The 19,020-nt window shown below is 49.3% G+C and overlaps 7 protein-coding genes across 7 annotated transcripts in view; 3 read left to right on the top strand and 4 right to left on the bottom strand.

Moving 5' to 3' along the window:
* Positions 1-1,562: 1,562 nt before the first annotated feature.
* UA08_03591 (Asparagine--tRNA ligase, cytoplasmic) lies at positions 1,563-3,372 on the top strand (the record flags this gene model as incomplete). The annotated part of the gene is made up of 2 exons (XM_020265908.1): positions 1,563-3,172; positions 3,246-3,372. 2 exons carry the CDS (start codon positions 1,563-1,565, stop codon positions 3,370-3,372), a joined length of 1,737 nt encoding a protein of 578 aa, XP_020121257.1.
* Positions 3,373-3,667: 295 nt separating this feature from the next.
* Positions 3,668-5,120, bottom strand: UA08_03590 (hypothetical protein; the record flags this gene model as incomplete). The annotated part of the gene is made up of 3 exons (XM_020265907.1): positions 3,668-4,523; positions 4,585-4,644; positions 4,777-5,120. The coding sequence occupies 3 exons, from the start codon at positions 5,118-5,120 to the stop codon at positions 3,668-3,670; spliced, it is 1,260 nt and encodes a 419-aa protein (XP_020121258.1).
* A 1,232-nt stretch (positions 5,121-6,352) lies between these two features.
* Positions 6,353-8,629, bottom strand: UA08_03589 (hypothetical protein; the record flags this gene model as incomplete). Its single annotated transcript, XM_020265906.1, has 2 exons — positions 6,353-6,663; positions 6,718-8,629. The coding sequence occupies 2 exons, from the start codon at positions 8,627-8,629 to the stop codon at positions 6,353-6,355; spliced, it is 2,223 nt and encodes a 740-aa protein (XP_020121468.1).
* A 2,235-nt stretch (positions 8,630-10,864) lies between these two features.
* UA08_03588 (hypothetical protein) lies at positions 10,865-14,470 on the top strand (the record flags this gene model as incomplete). Its single annotated transcript, XM_020265905.1, has 3 exons — positions 10,865-11,100; positions 11,175-14,397; positions 14,465-14,470. The coding sequence occupies 3 exons, from the start codon at positions 10,865-10,867 to the stop codon at positions 14,468-14,470; spliced, it is 3,465 nt and encodes a 1,154-aa protein (XP_020121268.1).
* Positions 14,471-15,061: 591 nt separating this feature from the next.
* Positions 15,062-15,983, bottom strand: UA08_03587 (hypothetical protein; the record flags this gene model as incomplete). Its single annotated transcript, XM_020265904.1, has 4 exons — positions 15,062-15,121; positions 15,187-15,248; positions 15,311-15,533; positions 15,771-15,983. The coding sequence occupies 4 exons, from the start codon at positions 15,981-15,983 to the stop codon at positions 15,062-15,064; spliced, it is 558 nt and encodes a 185-aa protein (XP_020121267.1).
* Positions 15,984-16,957: 974 nt separating this feature from the next.
* On the top strand, positions 16,958-18,221 carry UA08_03586 (putative tartrate dehydrogenase/decarboxylase TtuC; the record flags this gene model as incomplete). The annotated part of the gene is made up of 3 exons (XM_020265903.1): positions 16,958-17,207; positions 17,284-17,336; positions 17,430-18,221. The coding sequence occupies 3 exons, from the start codon at positions 16,958-16,960 to the stop codon at positions 18,219-18,221; spliced, it is 1,095 nt and encodes a 364-aa protein (XP_020121132.1).
* Positions 18,222-18,427: 206 nt separating this feature from the next.
* UA08_03585 (hypothetical protein) overlaps positions 18,428-19,020 on the bottom strand; it is a gene marked incomplete at both ends in the record, with an annotated part of 4,593 nt that continues 4,000 nt past the window's right edge. Inside the window, one exon of the mRNA XM_020265902.1 lies at positions 18,428-18,959. Coding sequence (XP_020121131.1) covers positions 18,428-18,959 — 532 coding nt within the window. The remainder of the gene's footprint in view (positions 18,960-19,020) is intronic.

The raw sequence follows: 19,020 nt of genomic DNA, 5'->3' as shown, positions 1-19,020 counted from the left end.
GACCATTCGGAGTATTCATCCCTGTGTTCATGTTTGCGTCCTACACGAATAGCAGATGCTACGGGGATACATAGCGCCTCACGTGCACCCACTGCATTTTCAAAGGATCGTGGCTCTTTATTTGCCCTGGGGCAGTGATGATGGTAAAGAAGCAAGTCTCTGGACACAGTCACCATGGCAGGGAACAACAACCAAGTAAGGATGACATACCGCTAGTCAGCTATCAGAATATTAGCACCGAGCTAGCGGTTGGCAAAGGACCGTGGACTGCTGCTTATTGGATGAGCAGGATTGCCCTGGCGAGATCCTCCTGCACGTTATGCTCCTTAGCACGTACATGGTGACAGCTTACTTGTAAGAATGCGTTTCGTGGCTTGAACGTAGGGCAGATGTTGCATCGATAGGGCTCGTATCGATAGATAGCCAATCGCTGTAGATGCTAAGATAGCAATCAAAAAAAAAACATGTCATACGTATTACACAGCACGCTGGTACGGAGTAACTATGAGGATGATGAAGTAAGTGGCTTAGGAGTTCTATATGTGCTGGGCTGAATGAAGCCTGAAGGAATTTGGTTTTCCGTCTCCAAATCTAAAAATTTGACCCATTTGCCCTGGTGGGTCCAGCCCCTGACTAGTCCTGGGGGCTAAGCACGGAAAAAGTTAGGCTGCGGGAGCGAGGTAACGTGACTCATTTTGGACTGCAACCAATCAGAGTCGACACGTCTACAGGTCACATTGTCACGTCGTGATGAAAGTATACGCCCTACGATCTGGTTATGTACGGAGTATAGAATGCTCATAAATGGCGCTGGCCTGGAGAAATTTCGATTATAGTGCTTTTACCATACCCAACTATTTTGAAGCATGGCTGAATCATTCGGAAGGGTGACCAAGTTCTAGTAACTTAATCCGCAAGGGCGAACTATGACTGTGACTATGACTGCCATGCAGATTCAGATCTAGAGTAGAAGAACTGGTCAAAAAGATGCACTGATATACTGCCAATTTAAAAATAATAGGAAGAGCTAAATAGGTCGTACTCTCTCCCATTTCCTATGTCATTCATAAATAAGAAGATTAGCCATACAACAGTTGTACGAAGCATCCTGGACATGTGTTGTTTTGACAGCAATGCTAGCATGTCTGGGGTACTTCGTATAACTACAAAACTGAACCGCTGCAAATCGTCTACTTGCAGACGCTGATGCCTAAGGCACCAACAGAGAGATAAGGATGGCGCACAGTTATCGCAACCCCTCCTTCCGTGGGTGAAAACCCGCCATGTCAACTTTTTGTCTCATTCCACCGCGTTTTGCATTCGCCCTCTGTGACTCAGCATAGCAGTGCCAGTGGACTCCGCCCTAATCCAAAGTCTGAAGCAGGCCTTGTTCTAGAGAAACGTGCCTAAGTTTACACTGCATTGGTCGGTTTTTTAAATCTCTGAGTCATACCCGCATTCGACTAAGTTAAATAGCTTGACGGGACGCGCGCTCCCTTGGCTGACCTGCTTCTTGTTTCTCTGAAGAATATATAGGAAAAGATTGAACTTGAATGGTCAACATGGCGGTCACTGAGCAGAAAATCTACATCGACGAAGATGTCGGAAAGGACGACTCGTCGGCCAGCGGCACCGAGGCTGCTCCCTACAAGACCCTACTCCACGCTATGCTGCAGCATGCCCCCTCCACCGAAGGAATCAAGTACTTAGTTCGCAAGTCGCTTACAGGCGCTGTTGAAGAGGGCAATGAAGCCGCCCGTCTTGAGTGGAAACCCCCCTCCGCGTCGGCCATGAAGAAGATGACGAAACAGTATGAGGGGGCCCAGAAGAAGGCTGCCAAGGCCCAAGAACTTGCAATTCGCGAAAAGGCAGAGGCTGAGAAGCGTCAGGCTGTGCTTGAGGAGGCCAAGAAGGTTGTCATCACCGAGAACCCTTCTCTTCCAAAACCAGTGCGCATTCGGCTAGATGTTACGGACCCAGCGATCATCAAGCTGCGTGCACCAGAGTCCGACGAGCCTGGCACTCGTGTCCGTGTCCTCGGTCGTGTACATCGCCTGCGGTCACAGAAGGACGTCATTTTCATCACACTTTCTGATGGATACGGATTCCTTCAGTGTATCCTGATGGGCGATTTAGTCAAGACCTACGATGCGATGACCTTGACTCTGGAGACGTCCATTGCAATCCACGGTGAGATGCGCGCAGTGCCTCCCAAGCAACATGCGCCCAACAACCGAGAGCTGCACGCAGACTTTTTCACGGTCATTGGCAGGGCTGCCGGTGACAAGGAGGCCATAACCAACCGCGTTTCAGCGGACTCTGATCCTCAGACACTGTACAACAACCGACATCTGGTTCTCCGTGGTGAGACATCCTCTGCCGTAATGAAAGTGCGAGCAGCGACTTTGAGGGCGTTTAGACGGACATTCGAGGAGACCAAGATGTTGGAAGTGACGCCGCCTTCGATGGTGCAGACACAGGTCGAGGGTGGCAGCACACTGTTCTCATTTGACTACTACGGCGAAGCGGCGTATTTGACGCAGTCATCGCAGTTGTATCTCGAGACCTGCTTGGCGTCTCTCGGAGATGTATTCTGTATTTGCCCGTCGTTCCGTGCGGAGAAGTCGCTTACACGGCGCCACTTGTCGGAGTACACACATATTGAGGCAGAGTTGGACTTTATCACTTTTGATGATCTCCTTGAGCATCTTGAGGAAGTGATTTCCCGCGTAATCGGGTATCTGCTTGAGGACGAGCAGATTGCCCAATACGTTAAAGAACTCAACCCCGATTTCAAAGTACCGCAACGTCCATTTAAGCGGATGCGATACTCGGATGCGATTGATTGGTTGAAAGAACACGACATCCCCAACGAGGAAGGCCAGCCGCATCAATTCGGCGACGACATTGCCGAAGCGGCCGAACGCAAGATGACTGATATCATCAACCAGCCTATTTTCCTGACGCATTTCCCGGCTGAGATCAAGGCATTCTACATGAAGAAAGACCCGCAGGATCCGCGTGTCACAGAGAGCGTCGACGTGCTGATGCCTGGCGTAGGTGAAATCGTGGGAGGAAGCTGCCGTATCGATGACTGGGATGAGTTGATTGCGGCTTATAAGCGAGAGGAGATGGATCCATCGCCGTATTACTGGTACACCGACCAGCGAAAGTACGTTTTTTTTTTTTTTCCCTTTCCTTGAAGCTGAGAGGGTAAATAGTACTAACGAGCCGTTACTCTGCAGATACGGAACATCTCCCCACGGAGGCTACGGATTGGGTCTTGAGCGTTTCCTAGCCTGGATTTGCGGTCGCTACACGGTCCGCGAGTGCTGCTTGTATCCGAGATTCACGGGTCGCTGCACTCCGTAATTATGAAGCTTTGAATAGTGCTTTTCATTGATTGATTGATTGATACTCCGGCGGGTAGCTAGTCACAGCCTTAATGGGAATAAAAATAAAAAGGGGACGAATACATATTTGTTTGATTGCTGTGCTGAAAAATTCGTCGTAATGATACTAATAGTGGAAAAGAAAATAATAAAAAAAAAAGGAAAAGTAGATTATCAACACATTGCCACAAGATAAAGAAAACAAGACAGATATTGTGGTACTTTTTTCCGAGTACTACCCATCAAATGCATGATATGATATGCTATGCTAGTTGTTAAGCTCCCAACCAAATCCCACCATCATGGGCAGCCACAACGTCAACATCATCATCATCATCATCGACGACATCAACATCGACACGATCCGCAGCCGCACCGGCGACGGCAGCGGAAGCCACCTTACCGCTACCTGGCGCAATGATATGCGGCACAACCAATTCCACGCCCTTGGGTGCAGCCGAGAACGACGGGTTGTGGCGCGGTGGCAAGGGGCGAGTTGCAGTAGCCGTGTCATACACGTACGCACCGATGTAGTCCGAGGAAAAGGAGTAAGTCGGAGGACTGCTGCTGCTGCTCGTCACGGACGAAGCGGAGGTCGACGTGGCTGGCGTGTTGACGAGGGAGGGCAGGCCGCCGATGGTGCTGGCGCTGGCGCTGGCGATGGTGTTGTTGTTGTTGTTGTCGTCGTTGATGCTCATCATGGCCGACAGACTGGTGCTACTGCTGCTGGTGCGGTAGTTGTTGCTGCGAGGCTGGGTTGGACGACGGATCATCAGAGGCGGGAGCGACGACGAGGCGGATGAATGGAATTGGGAGAGGTAGGTCCATGCATCGCTGGACGACGAGGGGGACGCTGCGAGAGAGGTTGAGGAGGAGGAGCTGTTGCGAGCGTGCCCGTGTCCGTAGTCGCAGCCGTGTATCACGGGCTTCCATTCGGTGGGGTCAATATCCGACTTGAAGAAGTGCAGGTCGGGAGGTATCCTGGTCAAAGAGCCGGAGGACATGGCTGGGGATGGAGGTTGGTCGATGTGAGAGGGAGAGTAGGAGTAAGAGGCAGAGGGAGAGGCGGCGGCCATGGTGTATGTGTATGAAGACGCGGAGAGAGGCTTGCAGGAGTCCTTTCGGCGGCAGCTGAAGAAAGAAAGGTCAGTATGTAGATAGATAGCTATAGATCAAGATGAGTCAGACATACCTCTCACTGCAATACAGAACCGAGTTGCTGGGCACGGTTATCTGCTTTTCGCACATGGCGCTATGATACGACGTCAGTCAGCCAGGGATATCTAAATATGAAAATATCACGGCATGAAGGTTGTGGAATGTGAGACGAGCGAGCAAAATGAGGCATGCATGTCATACGTAGAGATAGATAAGAAGCACGTACCAATACTGCAAGAAACTCGCCGCCATTTCGTCGTCCGCCTTGTCGAGGGGTAAGCTGGCAGGGCCAGAGCCAGGACCGAGCAGCCTGCTGAGCGATTGGTGTGATTTGTGGTGGTAATTGTAATTGTGATTGTGGTGAGAAAGCTGGTGGGCCGAGGCGCTTTTGCGGTGATAAAGAGACCCCCTTTTCGCCGGAGGATGAGGAGGATGGGAAGTCGTGCCTGGCGACGTCGTGTGGCGGTGAGAAGGAGGGCGCCTGGAGGAGGATGGCGGTGAGGTATTAGGAGGATTGGGATTGGGATTGGGATTGGGATTATTTTTGTGAGGCTTTTGTTGGCGATGCATTTTGGGCTGGCGTGCTTGGGAATGGGCCTTGCAAGATAAGCAGACCCACAAGCCGATCAAAGGGATGGAGATAATAAACTAAGTGACTAATAATGAAATGAATGAATAGAGAGTGAGGATGTCGTTATTAGATGTAGTATCCGGTGCGACACGAAACAGCGCGAGTAGGACAGGCCATGAATAATTCTGCGAGATGCAGGTACAGCAGCTGTGATGCTTCCGTTGTTCGGCGGAAGACACACAGAGATAAGAAGAGAAGACAGACAGACAGCGGTGAGAAGTCAGCAGCAGCAGCAACAAACAAACAGACGGCCAGGCTGGAATATATAGGAGAAGAATAAACAAGACACCCATCATCATCACCATCACCTTGGGAGGTGGTCGAGAACACCTGATGGAGTCTAGAACATGGCATAATTGCCAGCATCATTATATCATTACCGCATCCGGATATCCCGTCCAGGATCTAGACTGCAGGACACGTAACTGGCTGTATTAATAGCAGACGTTCTTCTATTATTATTCTTCTCTTCTGCGCTTTTCGTCTACTCCGTGGTCTTCTCTTTCGGGCAAAAGAGCGCCGGGTTAGGGTTACACCGCCCACATGACCACGCCCTCTTCAAGCTTTTTTTCTTGTTTTCCTCCATTATTCTTCCGCCTGCAAGTGAAGTGTGGACTCAAATCTTGGTCTGCACGAGATCACTTGATGCCTGCACAGGCACAGGAGTTATCAACGCCCGAGGCCCTAAGGCAGCAGCGTAAGGCATCAGCGAGGCAAACCCCCCCGAGTGGTTGACGTCAATCCCAATGTGCGAGGATGGTGTCATCTGTCTTGTCAATGAGCCTTTTTTTTTTTTTTTTTTTTTTTTTTTTTTTCCTTTTTGCTGAGAGTACCTTTTGGGTGACACAGAATTTCATCACATGAATAATCGGTTATCGCATTGATCCATCATATGTACCTCTGGGCAAGGGCAGGGTGATGCAAAGCTCCAATCACGTTTTTCATACTGGAAGGCTCCTTGTCTACCTGGGCGATTCTCACAAGGTGCCATAGGTACCTAGGTAGTTCTTTCACGCCTCCAAGGTTGATATGCTACCAAGGTGTTCTCTATCAAGCCTGACTAGACCTCAATACCGGGTAGGAAGAACATTCATTGATCAGTGGGTATCTCGTAACTATCCAAACGCCATACAAGTACATATTATACACTCTATAAAATGATTATTCTCTCTCACGCGCCCACCTCCATGCTTCCTTCACCCGTCTCCTTCTCCGTCTCCTTCTCCTTCGGCTTTCCCTTGGCCTTGTCGTCAGAGATGGGAGGCGATGGCTTCACTCCAGTAAGAAATTGCTCGGGCACCCCCTTTGCCGCCACACTTGCATTGCCCACGTAACACCCCAGCATCCCGCTCCACGTGTATTTTTGCTCTGTCAGGTTGCGGATTTCGCGATACCCAACCATGTTCGCATACGGCAACCCTGTGTCGGGATCGCGGTACCGAGATAGCTGCGATGTTATGGGGCAGAGGTGGGATGATATTTCTGTAATCAATCAGTCAGTCAGTCAGTTGGCAAGAGAAAAAGGAGTAGACGTACTCGTTAGACGTGGCGGTTTCTTTGAATTAAAGTAGATGCTGTATTCGCGACTTTGCATCGTTGAATTGTCAAAGTTCTCTAGCACGAGAAGGTTTCGCCCTGTCTGCTCTATTTTCTCGGGTTTTGCTGCTTCTGGCGCCGACGCTTCGGCTTCACCTGCTGCTGACGGCTCAGCAACCGACACAGGCTTGTCAATGTCCATCTCTGACGTTTCCGTGACAGCAGCTTGCACGGGTGTCTCGGTTTGTTTGGCTTCTTCTTCTTCTTCTTCTTCTTCAGTGGCGGGTACAGCAGGAGCTGTTTTTGACTCGATATTTTCCGAGCCGTCAGCACCACTTGGATTCTCTGTAGTTTTTCTTACTGCTGCCTCGGTTTCCGCCTGCTTCGTCTCCGCACTAGCTTCGTTTGACACAGCTTCTGGAGACACATCTTGCGATGCCTGCGTTTGGCCGGCTTCTCCATCGGCCACTTTAGACTCTGACTGAAGTTTCTCTCCCGATACACTTTTCGTACTTGCGACGGGCTGTGCTCCTGCTGGAGTATCATCAACCTGAACATCTTCTGTTTTTCCATCTCCACTGGGCGCGTCGACTGGCAGCTTATCATGTGAAGTGGTCTTGGTTCCACCATCCTCATCCTCAGCCGGCTGTTTCCCAGCGTCATCTGCTGTTTCCGGTTTCGAGTTCCCTGATGTAGGAACTTTCACCTCTACTTCCGCTGTCTCGGGTGCAGGTATTGTAGGGAGAGACGCATACTCGTGAATGCCGTCGAGAAATCCCAGTGAGCTCGTCGCCTTCTCATTTTCTAGCGCTGGGGTTGGCACGGTATCATCTTGCCTCGCCACATTCTCCACGCTGCCAATCGTAGGAACCGCAGATTCTGGGGCTGGTAATACTCCAGGAGAGGGTATAGAAGCATCATTGCTTGTCATAGCAGGAACCTCGGCGGCCTTGGTCTCTATTATTTTTGGTGTTTCTTGAGCGGCCGAATCTTTCGCCGCCGTTTTCTTCTTACGTTCTGCTTCCTCCTTTTCGATCTTTGGCTTGACCTCGACATTGCCCACGCGCACCAACTTCCCATTAACCCACTTCGCAATCCCACTCCACCAAGACATAACAGGCCCCTCAAGCCGGCGATTCTGCAACGCCTCAAGCTTAGCCTTGCGCTCCTCGGCCTTTCGTTTCTCCATTTCCTCCCATCGGTTCAGACTTTTACTATTTAATCGCTCGATCTTCGCTGCTTCCGCCAGCCGTTCTTCCTGAGTCATCACTTTAGGTTTCATTCTTTGCTTCCTTTTGGCTGCCTGCTCCATGGTTGCAATAAGCTTGATCCGCCTTTGCTCGCTGTCCTTCAGCCTGGCGTGCGTGAGCTCCTTGTTCTGCATGGTTTGGCGACGCGAAGACGACCGAACTGGTCCCTCTTCGGGCGTTGGTAGCCATGACACTCGATCAGACTTTTTCTTCGGGCGCGGTGTGGTTTCCGTCGTAGTCGTAGTCGTCGCCACCATAGGAGAGTCGATCTTGACTTTTTTCCGCAGAGCTGTAAGCCGCAGTGACTCCTGAGCTTTGCGCTTTTTCCGGTCCGCTCTGGCTTGTTTCTCCAGCTCTCTTTCGCCTTCCAAATCGTCATCGGCCGCATTGGGCCCTTGATCATCTTCGTCTTCAGATGACGAGTCCAGGCGCATGTCGTCGACATCACCATCGGCTCCTTCGTCCTCGTCAAATTCGTCGTCATTTTCGTCTTCGGCAAACAGCAGAGTGAGGTCATCATCCGCAGCGGCGTCCAGCAGCGACGACATGTTTCGCCCGGCTGTGCTTCTTTTTTGCCGACCGGCAACCAAAGACTCAATAACGGCCTCATCTTCCGAGGTGTCGGCCCCGGCGAAAGAGGAAGCCTCGTCCGCAGTCGCCATGGTTGATGAAAGATTGCGCAGGGGCGCGAATCTTTGTAATATGCCCTACTCAAACGGAAGAAGTTGAGAAAGAAAGAACGAAGGGGAAAAGAAAAGAAGAAAGACAGTCTTTGTAATTGTCGGAAATGTAAGCCTGTCGCCTCTTGCACTCCGCGTCAGGCGTCGAGGTCTTGGCGGAGAATGGCACGTGATCTCGTGTCCCGGCTATCATCACGTGATGCAGCATCAGGACAATTCAGATTATACTGTATGCTCCATGCCTGTACAAGCCGATATGGCCTGTCTCAGCTGCTGTCTGTGCAGAGAGTCGGTTGGCTGTTATGTACAAGACCGAAACAGCTCATGCAGTCTTTCTTCTCAGAAGTGACGGGAAATGTAATGTAATACTGCGCCCGTACTAAACGCTAGCGCCCAACTAGGAAAGGCGGCTGTTGCTGACAGCTGCAAAACAGAACAGAAAGTATGTGGGGCTTTTTCTCCCTCTGGCTTAGCGTCGGCGTCTTCATTTTCGGGTTTTGTTATTTAACGATGTGTTCTTTACTCTTTTCTTCACCACATTGGAAGTCTAGCTGTGTATCACTGTATAAATACATTCTTGCAAGGTCTTGTGCACAGACTTGGAACTGGCCTGGCCTCGTAGGTGGGCGGTGGTGTTGGTACTGGCCCCTTGCTGAATCCACGGCTGCTTTTAACCAGCAAAAGAGCAATGAATGCTTCATGGTTGGAGTCAAGCACGTCTTCCACAGGTTTCGACTGTCCTCGTCTCGTCAAGGACGATCGACATTCCCATGAAACACGGCTCTCTCTGATGCGCCGGTCTATCCAGCCCTGAATCGAATATTCCCCCATGCATCAAGCATCTGCCACAATCCGGATTTGGCTGTCGACTCTTCTCCGTGCCAGCGTTATTTTAGTTACCATGATCAATCTTACTTGCTGCAGACACTCTAGTTAACTAGGAACACCGTGTACGTACGTACGTGGAGTAGGAGAGGGCGTATTGTCATTACCGCAAGATACACATATGCACTTAATCGGAGGATTTCGTCCAGTAGCAGGCAGGCAAGCCCCCAGCACAATGACTGGCTGCACACAGTATCTCCGTTTGGCTGTTGCGTGGGATGCAGCCCGCCGGGGTTCTTTGAAACCCAATCGATCTATTCGATTGTTGTATTGTCCTCTTGAAATAGCGATCTGTCACGGATCGTTCGAAGCGTGGACAAACATGGATTGGTAGTTAGTTAGTTAATATACAGCAGTGGTAAATGTAATACTCAGTACGGTAACTAACGGGTTAATTATAGCTAGCGTCCGGCCGGGCTCCCTTGACACTTCTCCTGGCGACGACATCCAGAGGATTGTTAACTACAACCCTCATCCTTCGTTATCCTCGCCCTCGCTGTTCTCTTCCCTTCTTGGGTCCTCTCTGAGGTTTTGATAATAATAGTCCTAGTTATTAATACCGCCATTTCCTTCATCCATTGACCTTTATTCACACCCCCCTCCGTGCTTTCCGCCCGGCCGGACCTCTGCCTGTCTCGTTTCGAGCTGTCGACGTCCTGCCACCCTGTCTAAACAACACGCTTTGTGTCTCGACGACAGCTTCCTCATCGCCTTTGGCCAGAGATACCGGCATAATATCTTTAATTCCATTAACTAGTTTAGTCTGGAATTCCTGGTCCCGCGCATTGTCTCACTTTAAAAGTTTCGCATGACCCGTCACTCGCCGTCATCCATCGAGTCCCGTGACCGCTCAGAATCTGATTCTTGACTTTGTGCGAATCTCATACCAGTGCGTGTCTGGGTTGATCGTCGACCTGGATAATTTTGGCAACGTTACAAAAAGATTGTGCAAGTTCTTGGTTTCTTGGTGCCGGGGATCGGTCCGCCTTTGCGTGGTCGGCTGAACATATAGAGTGATCCGATTCGGTCTTTATTTGAATCACAATCTTGGGACCATCCCTTGAGTTCTGGATCTGTTGTGACGAGATTCTGTGCTGTGTGACAGTGGACGGGCACATTTTTTGTACCGGACTTCAACGCAGTCGCACAATCTTATGGGGATTTTATAGCGACCTCCGTCTTTACCGAGCAAGTCACCCTGACAACTCCTTCCGGAACTGAACACGCCAGTCTGATTTCAAGTTACTCGTCTCGGCGAACAATAACGCCATATTTTCCAATTTCCATCTATATTCCTTCCGGTCAAGTTTGTCGGAACACCTATAATTTGTAATGGTGCCTATTTCGCGGCCAGACGGCCATCTCAATCTCAACTACATCCCGGTTTCTCAGTCAATGTCAGGAACATCGACGGGTAGCAACTCGCCGAATGAACTGGCTGCGAGTCTAGGCAAATCTCCGTTCGGTACTACCAATGGACTGGGAAATGCTCCGGGATCGTTAGGTAGTACACGCCTAGGGGCTGGATCCCCCTCTCACGAACTAGGCGCTCGCCTGTATTCGAAACGGTAAGAACTCATCATTACCATGGAATGTTTGCTTTCAACATTATTGCTTACGTTATTTGTTCCCCATCAATTAGTGCCCGTGAAATTCAAGCCCAAGAAGGCCTTCCTACAAGCATTTGGGGTCCGCCGACAAGTGGCCACTCAACCCCTCTTCGCGAGAATATTCCCGAATCTCCAAGTCAGGATGGCTTCCCGGATTTGATACCGTCGGAGCCCACACTGAGCAGCCCAGCCCGCCGCACGAGAGCCGGCACTGTGCCGTCGCGATTCCCAGCTGTCGGTACCCTGAATTCCGCAACATCCCAGCCACCATCATTCCTGTCTCAAAGTTCTAGGCCTACGCCATCTACCAGCCCCTTTCGTCCACCGGGTTTGTCTGGTATTGATACAAGCAGCAGGACCGCTACAACTGGTGCTGGAGGCAGCACATTATCTCGCTTGCGCGCAGGTTCGATGCCTCAGCGCACAAACAGCTTCTTGGGGCCATCTAATCCGTTTGGCCCGTCTGTTTTCTCAACGAGTTGGGCTTCAGGACGCGATCGTGCGACAACCTTGACCAGCATTAGATCTTCCGAAGGACGGACATCCCCAACTCAATCATCCTTCTCAGGCAATGGGTTTGCCGATAGCGACGTGAAGACTCTTGACTACTTGGGATTGGCCGAGACTCCACAACATACCTCGCTTACACATTCTTCTGTTGAAGCATTACTTCAGCAACAGCAGCAGCAGCAATCTTCTTTGCCCCCACTGCTTGCCGAACTCGCGATGATAAAAAGCAACAATAGATTCCGGTCGTACTCGGTCAACGCCAAGGAGAAATATGCTGAAGATGACGAAGAGTACGGCAGTTCCTACCCACAAGTTCCATCAGGAACATTGACACCATCCGCTGCCGCTACTGCTGCTCAACTCGCCGCCACTCAAGCCCAGATCCATCAACACAACCTCGCGGTTCAGGCATTCGCCAACCACGCCTCGGCAAGCCGTCCGCGCGCTCGCACCGCTGGTATCCTTGATACACCACCACAACGATCTTCGATTCGAAACTATCTTGCAACACCGTCTCGATTGGATAATAGCATCAGCGCTGCAGACCTTGGCATTGCAGAAGGCAGCGAGTACGATGAACTTTCAGAAGCAGTTCAATTGATGCACCTTGGAGGATCTGGCGGTGCAACTTCGGGCGTCCGTCCTCCGGCCGAGGTCGCGGAGGAGGGCAGCATTGAAGGCCCTACCAGAGCTTTGTGGATTGGAAGTATTCCAGTTTCTACAACGGTCACTTCGTTGGATGCTATTTTCAGCATGTATGGCAAAATCGAGTCGACTCGTGTCCTCACACACAAAAATTGTGGATTTGTCAATTTCGAGCGTCTGGAGAGTGCCGTTCAAGCAAAGAACTTACTAAATGGCAAAGAGATATTTCCCGGTGCAGGGCCTGTGAGAATTGGGTACGCCAAAGTTCCTGGTACCTCTGCATCTGGCACACCTGGAGCAAATGGCACACATCTTTCGCCAACTCCTGACCCCAATTCTGCTTTGGGAGAGCATGGAGCTATGGATACATCGAAGCTCGATCGAGCCGGAACCGTCACTCCGCAGGTTCCGCCGTTGTCAGAGCTGCGCCTCGAAATGGGCGAAATCGTAAGGCAATTTGGAGCATCCGATGATGATGTACATGCTATTAGCGCTAGCGTGCAAAGGGCAATATCGTTCCAGTCATTTGAAGACGAGATCTCCGCTGTGCCTGAGCCAAGTGCTGCTAGAATGCATGACGCACCGAAACTTCGTGACATTCGAAAGCGAATTGACAATGGTCTCTGCTCTGTGCAAGAAATTGAGGAGACAGCAAACGGAATGCTGCCGGAAATTGCAGAGCTCTCGTCGGACTACCTTGGGAACACAGTCGTCCAGAAGCTTTTCGAATTCTGTTCGGAGCAGACAAAGGAACAGATGCTGGTGCAAATATCCCCCCATATGGCTGAAATCGGCGTCCACAAGAACGGCACATGGGCAGCCCAGAAAATCATCGATGTCGCAAAATCGCCTAATCAAATGCAAATTATTGTAGACAGTTTACGCCCTTACACAGTACCGCTATTTCTCGACCAGTACGGCAACTACGTTCTACAGTGCTGTTTGCGATTTGGCAGTCCATACAATGACTTTATTTTTGAGAGCATGCTTAGCAGGATGTGGGAAATTTCTCAAGGACGTTTTGGCGCTCGTGCTATGCGCGCTTGCTTAGAAAGCCATCATGCCACGAAGGACCAACAGCGGATGCTAGCTGCTGCAATTGCACTACACAGTGTTCAGCTTGCTACGAATGCCAATGGCGCTTTGCTGCTGACTTGGTTCCTCGATACTTGTACCTTCCCACATCGCAGGACTGTTCTCGCTCCTCGACTTGTTCCGCACTTAGTCCATCTATGCACACATAAGGTTGCATATTTGACTGTTTTGAAAGTCATCAACCAACGAAATGAGCCCGAAGCACGAGAGATCGTACTGAAGGCACTCTTCTTCAGCCCTAACGATGAGTCGTTGGAAAGAATTCTCAGCGACCCTAGCTCGGGAGCTACGTTAATTTTCAAAGTTCTTACCACGCCTTTCTTCGATGAGTCAATGCGCGCGGAGGTTGTCAAAAATATATCAAAGGTTCTCACCAAGCTGAAAGCAAGTCCAAGCCAAGGCTACAAGCGACTTATGGATGAAGTTGGATTGTCTTCTCGAGCAAGCTCTCGTGACCATCATGGGAGGGATGCAAGTGCTGGTGGCCATGGAGTAAATGGCGACAAACAGCACCGTCCAACATCATCACGTCAAGCCAGCTCCAATTATCCGAACCAGACGGACAGGCAGTTCGGTACTCAGTACTCAAATTCCCCGAATGTCGATAATGGACGCCCAGGCGAGCCTACCTATGACTTTTCTGCCAGTGGTCTCAATGGCATGAACGGACCAGCTTTTGGCCAGGACAATGGGCTATCCCTGCCACAGCAGCAGTTGCAATACCAAGCGTATCTACAATCGCGTGGAGTGCCCCAAAGTGGGGTTTACCCAGGTGGCATAGGCGGAAACGTTTACCAGGGCTATGCTGGGGGCATGGACAGCATGAGAGGCCTTCCGGGTGGACCGTCGCAGGTGAATCCAAATGCAATTATTGGCCAACCGGCATTCGCACCGCCTCAATTCAGCCCAGTGTTGAATTCAGCTCAAATGTATCAATATTCACCTCAATACTACCCTCAGGCGCAGGCTATTCCTAACCAGGGCGCGGCTGGACGTCGTGGACGCGTAAGTTCTCACGATTGAAAAATCGAAAATGTTCGCTTTTTTCTAATAACATATGCGATTCATCTAGCGCTGAATAGCCTGAGTGAGAAAACCTCAACCGCTTCCTATCTCCTTCTATCTCTTTTGGATCGATATAGACTTATTGTATAAAAAATCCTTTCCCCCTGATCTTTCAATTTTTTCTACATCAGAAAAGCGGCCATCCATGTACGCAAAAATAAGCTTTCGTTTCTTTCGCATTACGGCCTTGACTCCAACCGGCGCTGGATCGTATGGTGGGAGGCATGGAAGGATTTATGATGAACTCAGTTGTTGACGGTCCATTCGTTTAAAAATGATGTTGTTTCGCGTGTGTTTTTCCTTGATGTTTTTTCTTACATATTATCTTTCCCCCCCCCCCCTTCCTTGGCTGGGTGAGGTCGATTTCTGGCTCTCATCCCTATTTGCTTTTCTTGCCTTTTTCTTTTTCGCTTCGAAAATGCCCTATGGTCAGACGTGATTGCATGGACATTATGAATTAAATGCCAGATTTTTTTTTTTTTCGCCTTTAACGCTATTTTTCCTCTGATGTAGGCTGTGAGGTCAATTAATTGTCTTCATGCGCTCTCTTAACTATGTAAATAACTAAGCATTACTAGCAACCTCAAATATCTAGTGCTGCTACCTAATTAGCCAACCAATCCAAGAATTTGATCAACCCTTTGAACCGGTCAGAAGTGCGATTCTATCGAGAATCAGTACGTTAATCCTCTCCTAGATTTTAAATGACAGGAGAAGGAGGGGGCATACCTTGCTTTCAGGCCGTAATTCTGAGTATGTCTTTCCTTCATACTCGAATATAGGATCGAATGCTACATGAAAAGCTTAGCGATTGTCCTAAGAGACATCGTTTGTATGCAAACTTAGAACTCACCGAATCCATATTCTCCCCTCTCAGGAACTATTCTGCCTTCATTCCGGCCCTGAAATAGGAATACCTCTGGTGGTTCTGCTTTGGGTGCACTTGCGCTCTGATCATTTGAGTATGGGTATTGGTCTTGAAATTGGCCCCATGAGAATGCGAATGTGCACACTGCCGCGGCAGATTTGTCGACGTGACCGGCCAAGAGACGATTCAGGCCGTCGAGGCCGAGGGACTGGTAGAACCATTTTTCTTATTTTTTGCAAGGTTAGTATTTAGTTACTAGGTAAGAGTGGAAGAAGGGAGTGTGAGTTAGGGTTACGCACATATAAGGTCCCGGCAGTCCATTTAAAGCATGGAATATTAGGGCACTGTCTTCGATTAGTACCGGGCCATTGACCTAATCATTCATGGTCAGCACATTCTGGTCCTGGTTTTCTTATATCATTGTTAGATAAGAAGAAGAACATACCGCTAAAGCAGCCTGCCGGCATTTCTCCCGCGCCACTTCTTCAATCGAACCCTGCAATTCCGGTAAATCGATCGACTGGATTGGCTCAACGCGAATTCCGTATTCCTTGCAGATTGCAGTGACTTCGCGGATTTTGTCGGCGTTGGATGTGACAAAGGTCAGGGTTGAGAGCTTGGGTTTGAGGGTGACGGAGGAGGAGATTAGGGCTGGCATCTCGGTTTCGTTTTCTTTGGTTGGAAACAGATTTGGAGTAGAGAGATTGGTTGATTTGAGTATATGAATGAATATAGGATGAATTTTTGACTAAATTTGTTGATTAACATGCGGGGTCCTCTAGTGTTTTATATCTTCATGTTGCCTCAAGGCATGTATGAGGTTGAAATCTGGATTTTCTCGATGCCCATGCGCCTTGTCCATCCCTGCGATCTTTAATCACGCATTCTATATACTAGTATGTGCATATAGCGTCGAATAAAAATCTAAGTAGGTTAGGGACTGAGGCTGAATGAGGGCCCCTGCTATGACATGCACAGCCGAGCAAAGGTTGCCTTGGGCGCGTGCTAACTAGTCTGCTGTGACTATCGGCAAGTAACGGTTGTGAGTTGGATAGAAGCTCTAATCCTAACTGAGGCTTAGTTGTTCAGTCTTTGGAATACAATGCTAGGGCTCGTAAGCCCCAAACCCTAAACCAGCCTTTGACTGGAATTATCTCCCGAGTACAGAATGTCCGCGGGATTTGAATTCCGTAACACAATGCTTGATGAATATTTCATCGCTTTGATGGTAAACTATCTTATGTAACCGAGGGCTCCCAATGTTTGTTTGGTTGAATTATATTTGCATATATAACAGGTAGAGCGAATATCTTTACTCAAACTGCTTATATCCAGAGAAGGTGGCTGTAGAGACTGCAAGTAATACGTTAGTAACCAGGCATGAGAGAGACATATACGGAATATCCATGTTTCAGAGCAGAACCTTATGTCAATGGCTATCTTGCTAGATTCGAATCACATGGATGTGCCTTCTATCCTGTCCAAATCGGATCACATTTCCAGTGCTGTAAAGCCCATCCTACCTAGGGTAAGGCCAAAAGAGAGGCATGGCTGACGGGCAATGGTTATATATCTCTTTATACCTTTACACTCGAAGTCCCTATTGTTGCTACACCACCAACTGCGAGCAGAATGAACTCCGTGAGGAAGACCTACCGCATCGCCTCTATACCAGGTGACGGTATCGGAGTGGAAGTGACCGAGCAAGCAATTCGAGTGCTAAAGAGACTTGAACAGCTCCTGGGCACTTTTACTCTAGATTTTCACAATTATGATTGGAGCTCCGAAAGGTATCAAAAAACGGGAGAATACATACCTGCTGGCGGTCTGGAGTCGTTGAAAAATCACGATGCCATCTTCTTTGGTGCTGTCGGTTCTCCAGGTACGATTCTTAGAATGTTGAAGAGGGGACTTCTTAACGTGGCAATCATGCTAAGAAACATCTTTTCTAATTCTAGATGTTGCTGACCACATCTCCTTATGGGGTCTCATCCTGCCCATTCGTAAGATGGTAATCCCAGACCTTGCCTATCCAAAAATCCAACCAGAAGAAGAAGAAGGGAAAAAAAAAAAGAAGAAATAAACGCTAAAATTTCCTGTCTAGCTAGGGCAATACGTTAATGTTCGCCCGATTCGTGTCCTTCCCGGTCTTTCATCACCTCTGAAGAATTGCAACACCGAAGACCTCGATTGGGTTATGATCCGTGAGAATAGTGAAGGCGAGTATGCCGGCCAGGGGGGCATAACGCACGAAAAGACAGAGTACGCCATCGCCAACGACATTGCGGTGTTTACCAGACGAGGTATTGAGCGCACAATGCGTTTCGCCTTTGAAACAGCTGCATCACGCCCGCGAAAGCACTTGACTATGGTCACCAAGAGCAACGCACAGCGTTACGGGATGGTATTATGGGACAATGTCTTCAACGAGCTGGCTCCCCAGTACCCCGAGGTCAAAACAGACAAAATGCTGGTTGACGCAATGACAGTTCGAATGGTGCTAAACCCGCCAAGTCTAGATACCATCGTGGCCACGAATTTGCATGGCGATATTCTTTCTGATTTGGCGGCCGCTCTCGCAGGTAGCATTGGAGTCGCGCCTTCGAGTAATCTGAATCCGACGAGACGCTTTCCGAGTATGTTTGAGCCTATACACGGCAGCGCCCCAGATATTGCAGGTCGTGGTGTGGCGAATCCAGTTGGAACATTTTGGTGTGCTGCCGAAATGCTGGCGTGGCTGGGTGAAGCCAAGGCGAGCCAGTCTTTAATGGAAGCTGTAGAATGTGTATGTGCTGGTGGGATAAAGACAAAGGACGTCCAGGGTACAGCAAATACCTTGGAGGTTACAGAAGCAGTAATTAGGATGCTGGAGATGGACCTCGCCAGTTCGAATTAGGTAGATCCAAAGCTCAAACCCAGTGAAAGGTCACAATATGTTACTTTAGTACTATAGGGATATACAGGAAAGTGTCTCAATTATCAGGATCCATTATAACGCACCTTTTAACTGGTCAAGGGAGAACTGGAAATACAAGAGACATGGCTGTATGTTCCTATTGTTTCAGACTCATTCCTCGTCCATTGCTCATTGGGGATTCTTTTTCAAGGATGCAACATGTTAGCAGACATGCGAGACCGCTTTGGCCCTGGTGCTTGCGATTGGGGCCTGCTTCGTGACTGCGCTATAACACGTTTCGACGAATTATAGGCATTAGCTCTCGCTTCCCATAGACGTTGCAAATTAGTCAGAAATGTTTGAGCTCGCTTTGCACTTTCCCACGATAAGCTGAATTCCTCCAACGCCCGGAAGCACACGCTGAGAATGGTATTATAGTCTTCGTGATCTTCCTCATTTTCTTTCTCTTCCTGGACTCGATTTTGACTGCTGATAGTCCTGGTGACAGATGCGAATATAAGCATTAAGGCCGCAGAACAAGTTATCGAAACTGCCTGAATGCCCATTCTTCGGAATGTGTATTGTTTCTCGTAAACCTTGAGGAGATTCGCAATGGCCATCCCGGCATTGATACACGTTCGTCGAGCGTGTATGGAGTTTTTACCCTGCGGTGGTTGAACATGGTGCTTTGACATCCACGGTCGATGAACGTGAATGATAGCTTGATAGTACTGCATACTATATTGGTTTTATCATGTCAATTGCATGGTTGCTGTTTTTTTGGGGCCTGGGGGGGGGG

This window comes from Talaromyces atroroseus (assembly GCF_001907595.1).
Source record: "Talaromyces atroroseus strain IBT 11181 chromosome Unknown scaffold_3, whole genome shotgun sequence".
In the NCBI taxonomy this organism is placed as follows: Eukaryota; Fungi; Ascomycota; class Eurotiomycetes; order Eurotiales; family Trichocomaceae; genus Talaromyces; species Talaromyces atroroseus.
The sequence above is the reverse complement of the archived record's forward strand: the minus strand, read 5'-3'. Positions and strand labels throughout refer to the sequence as shown.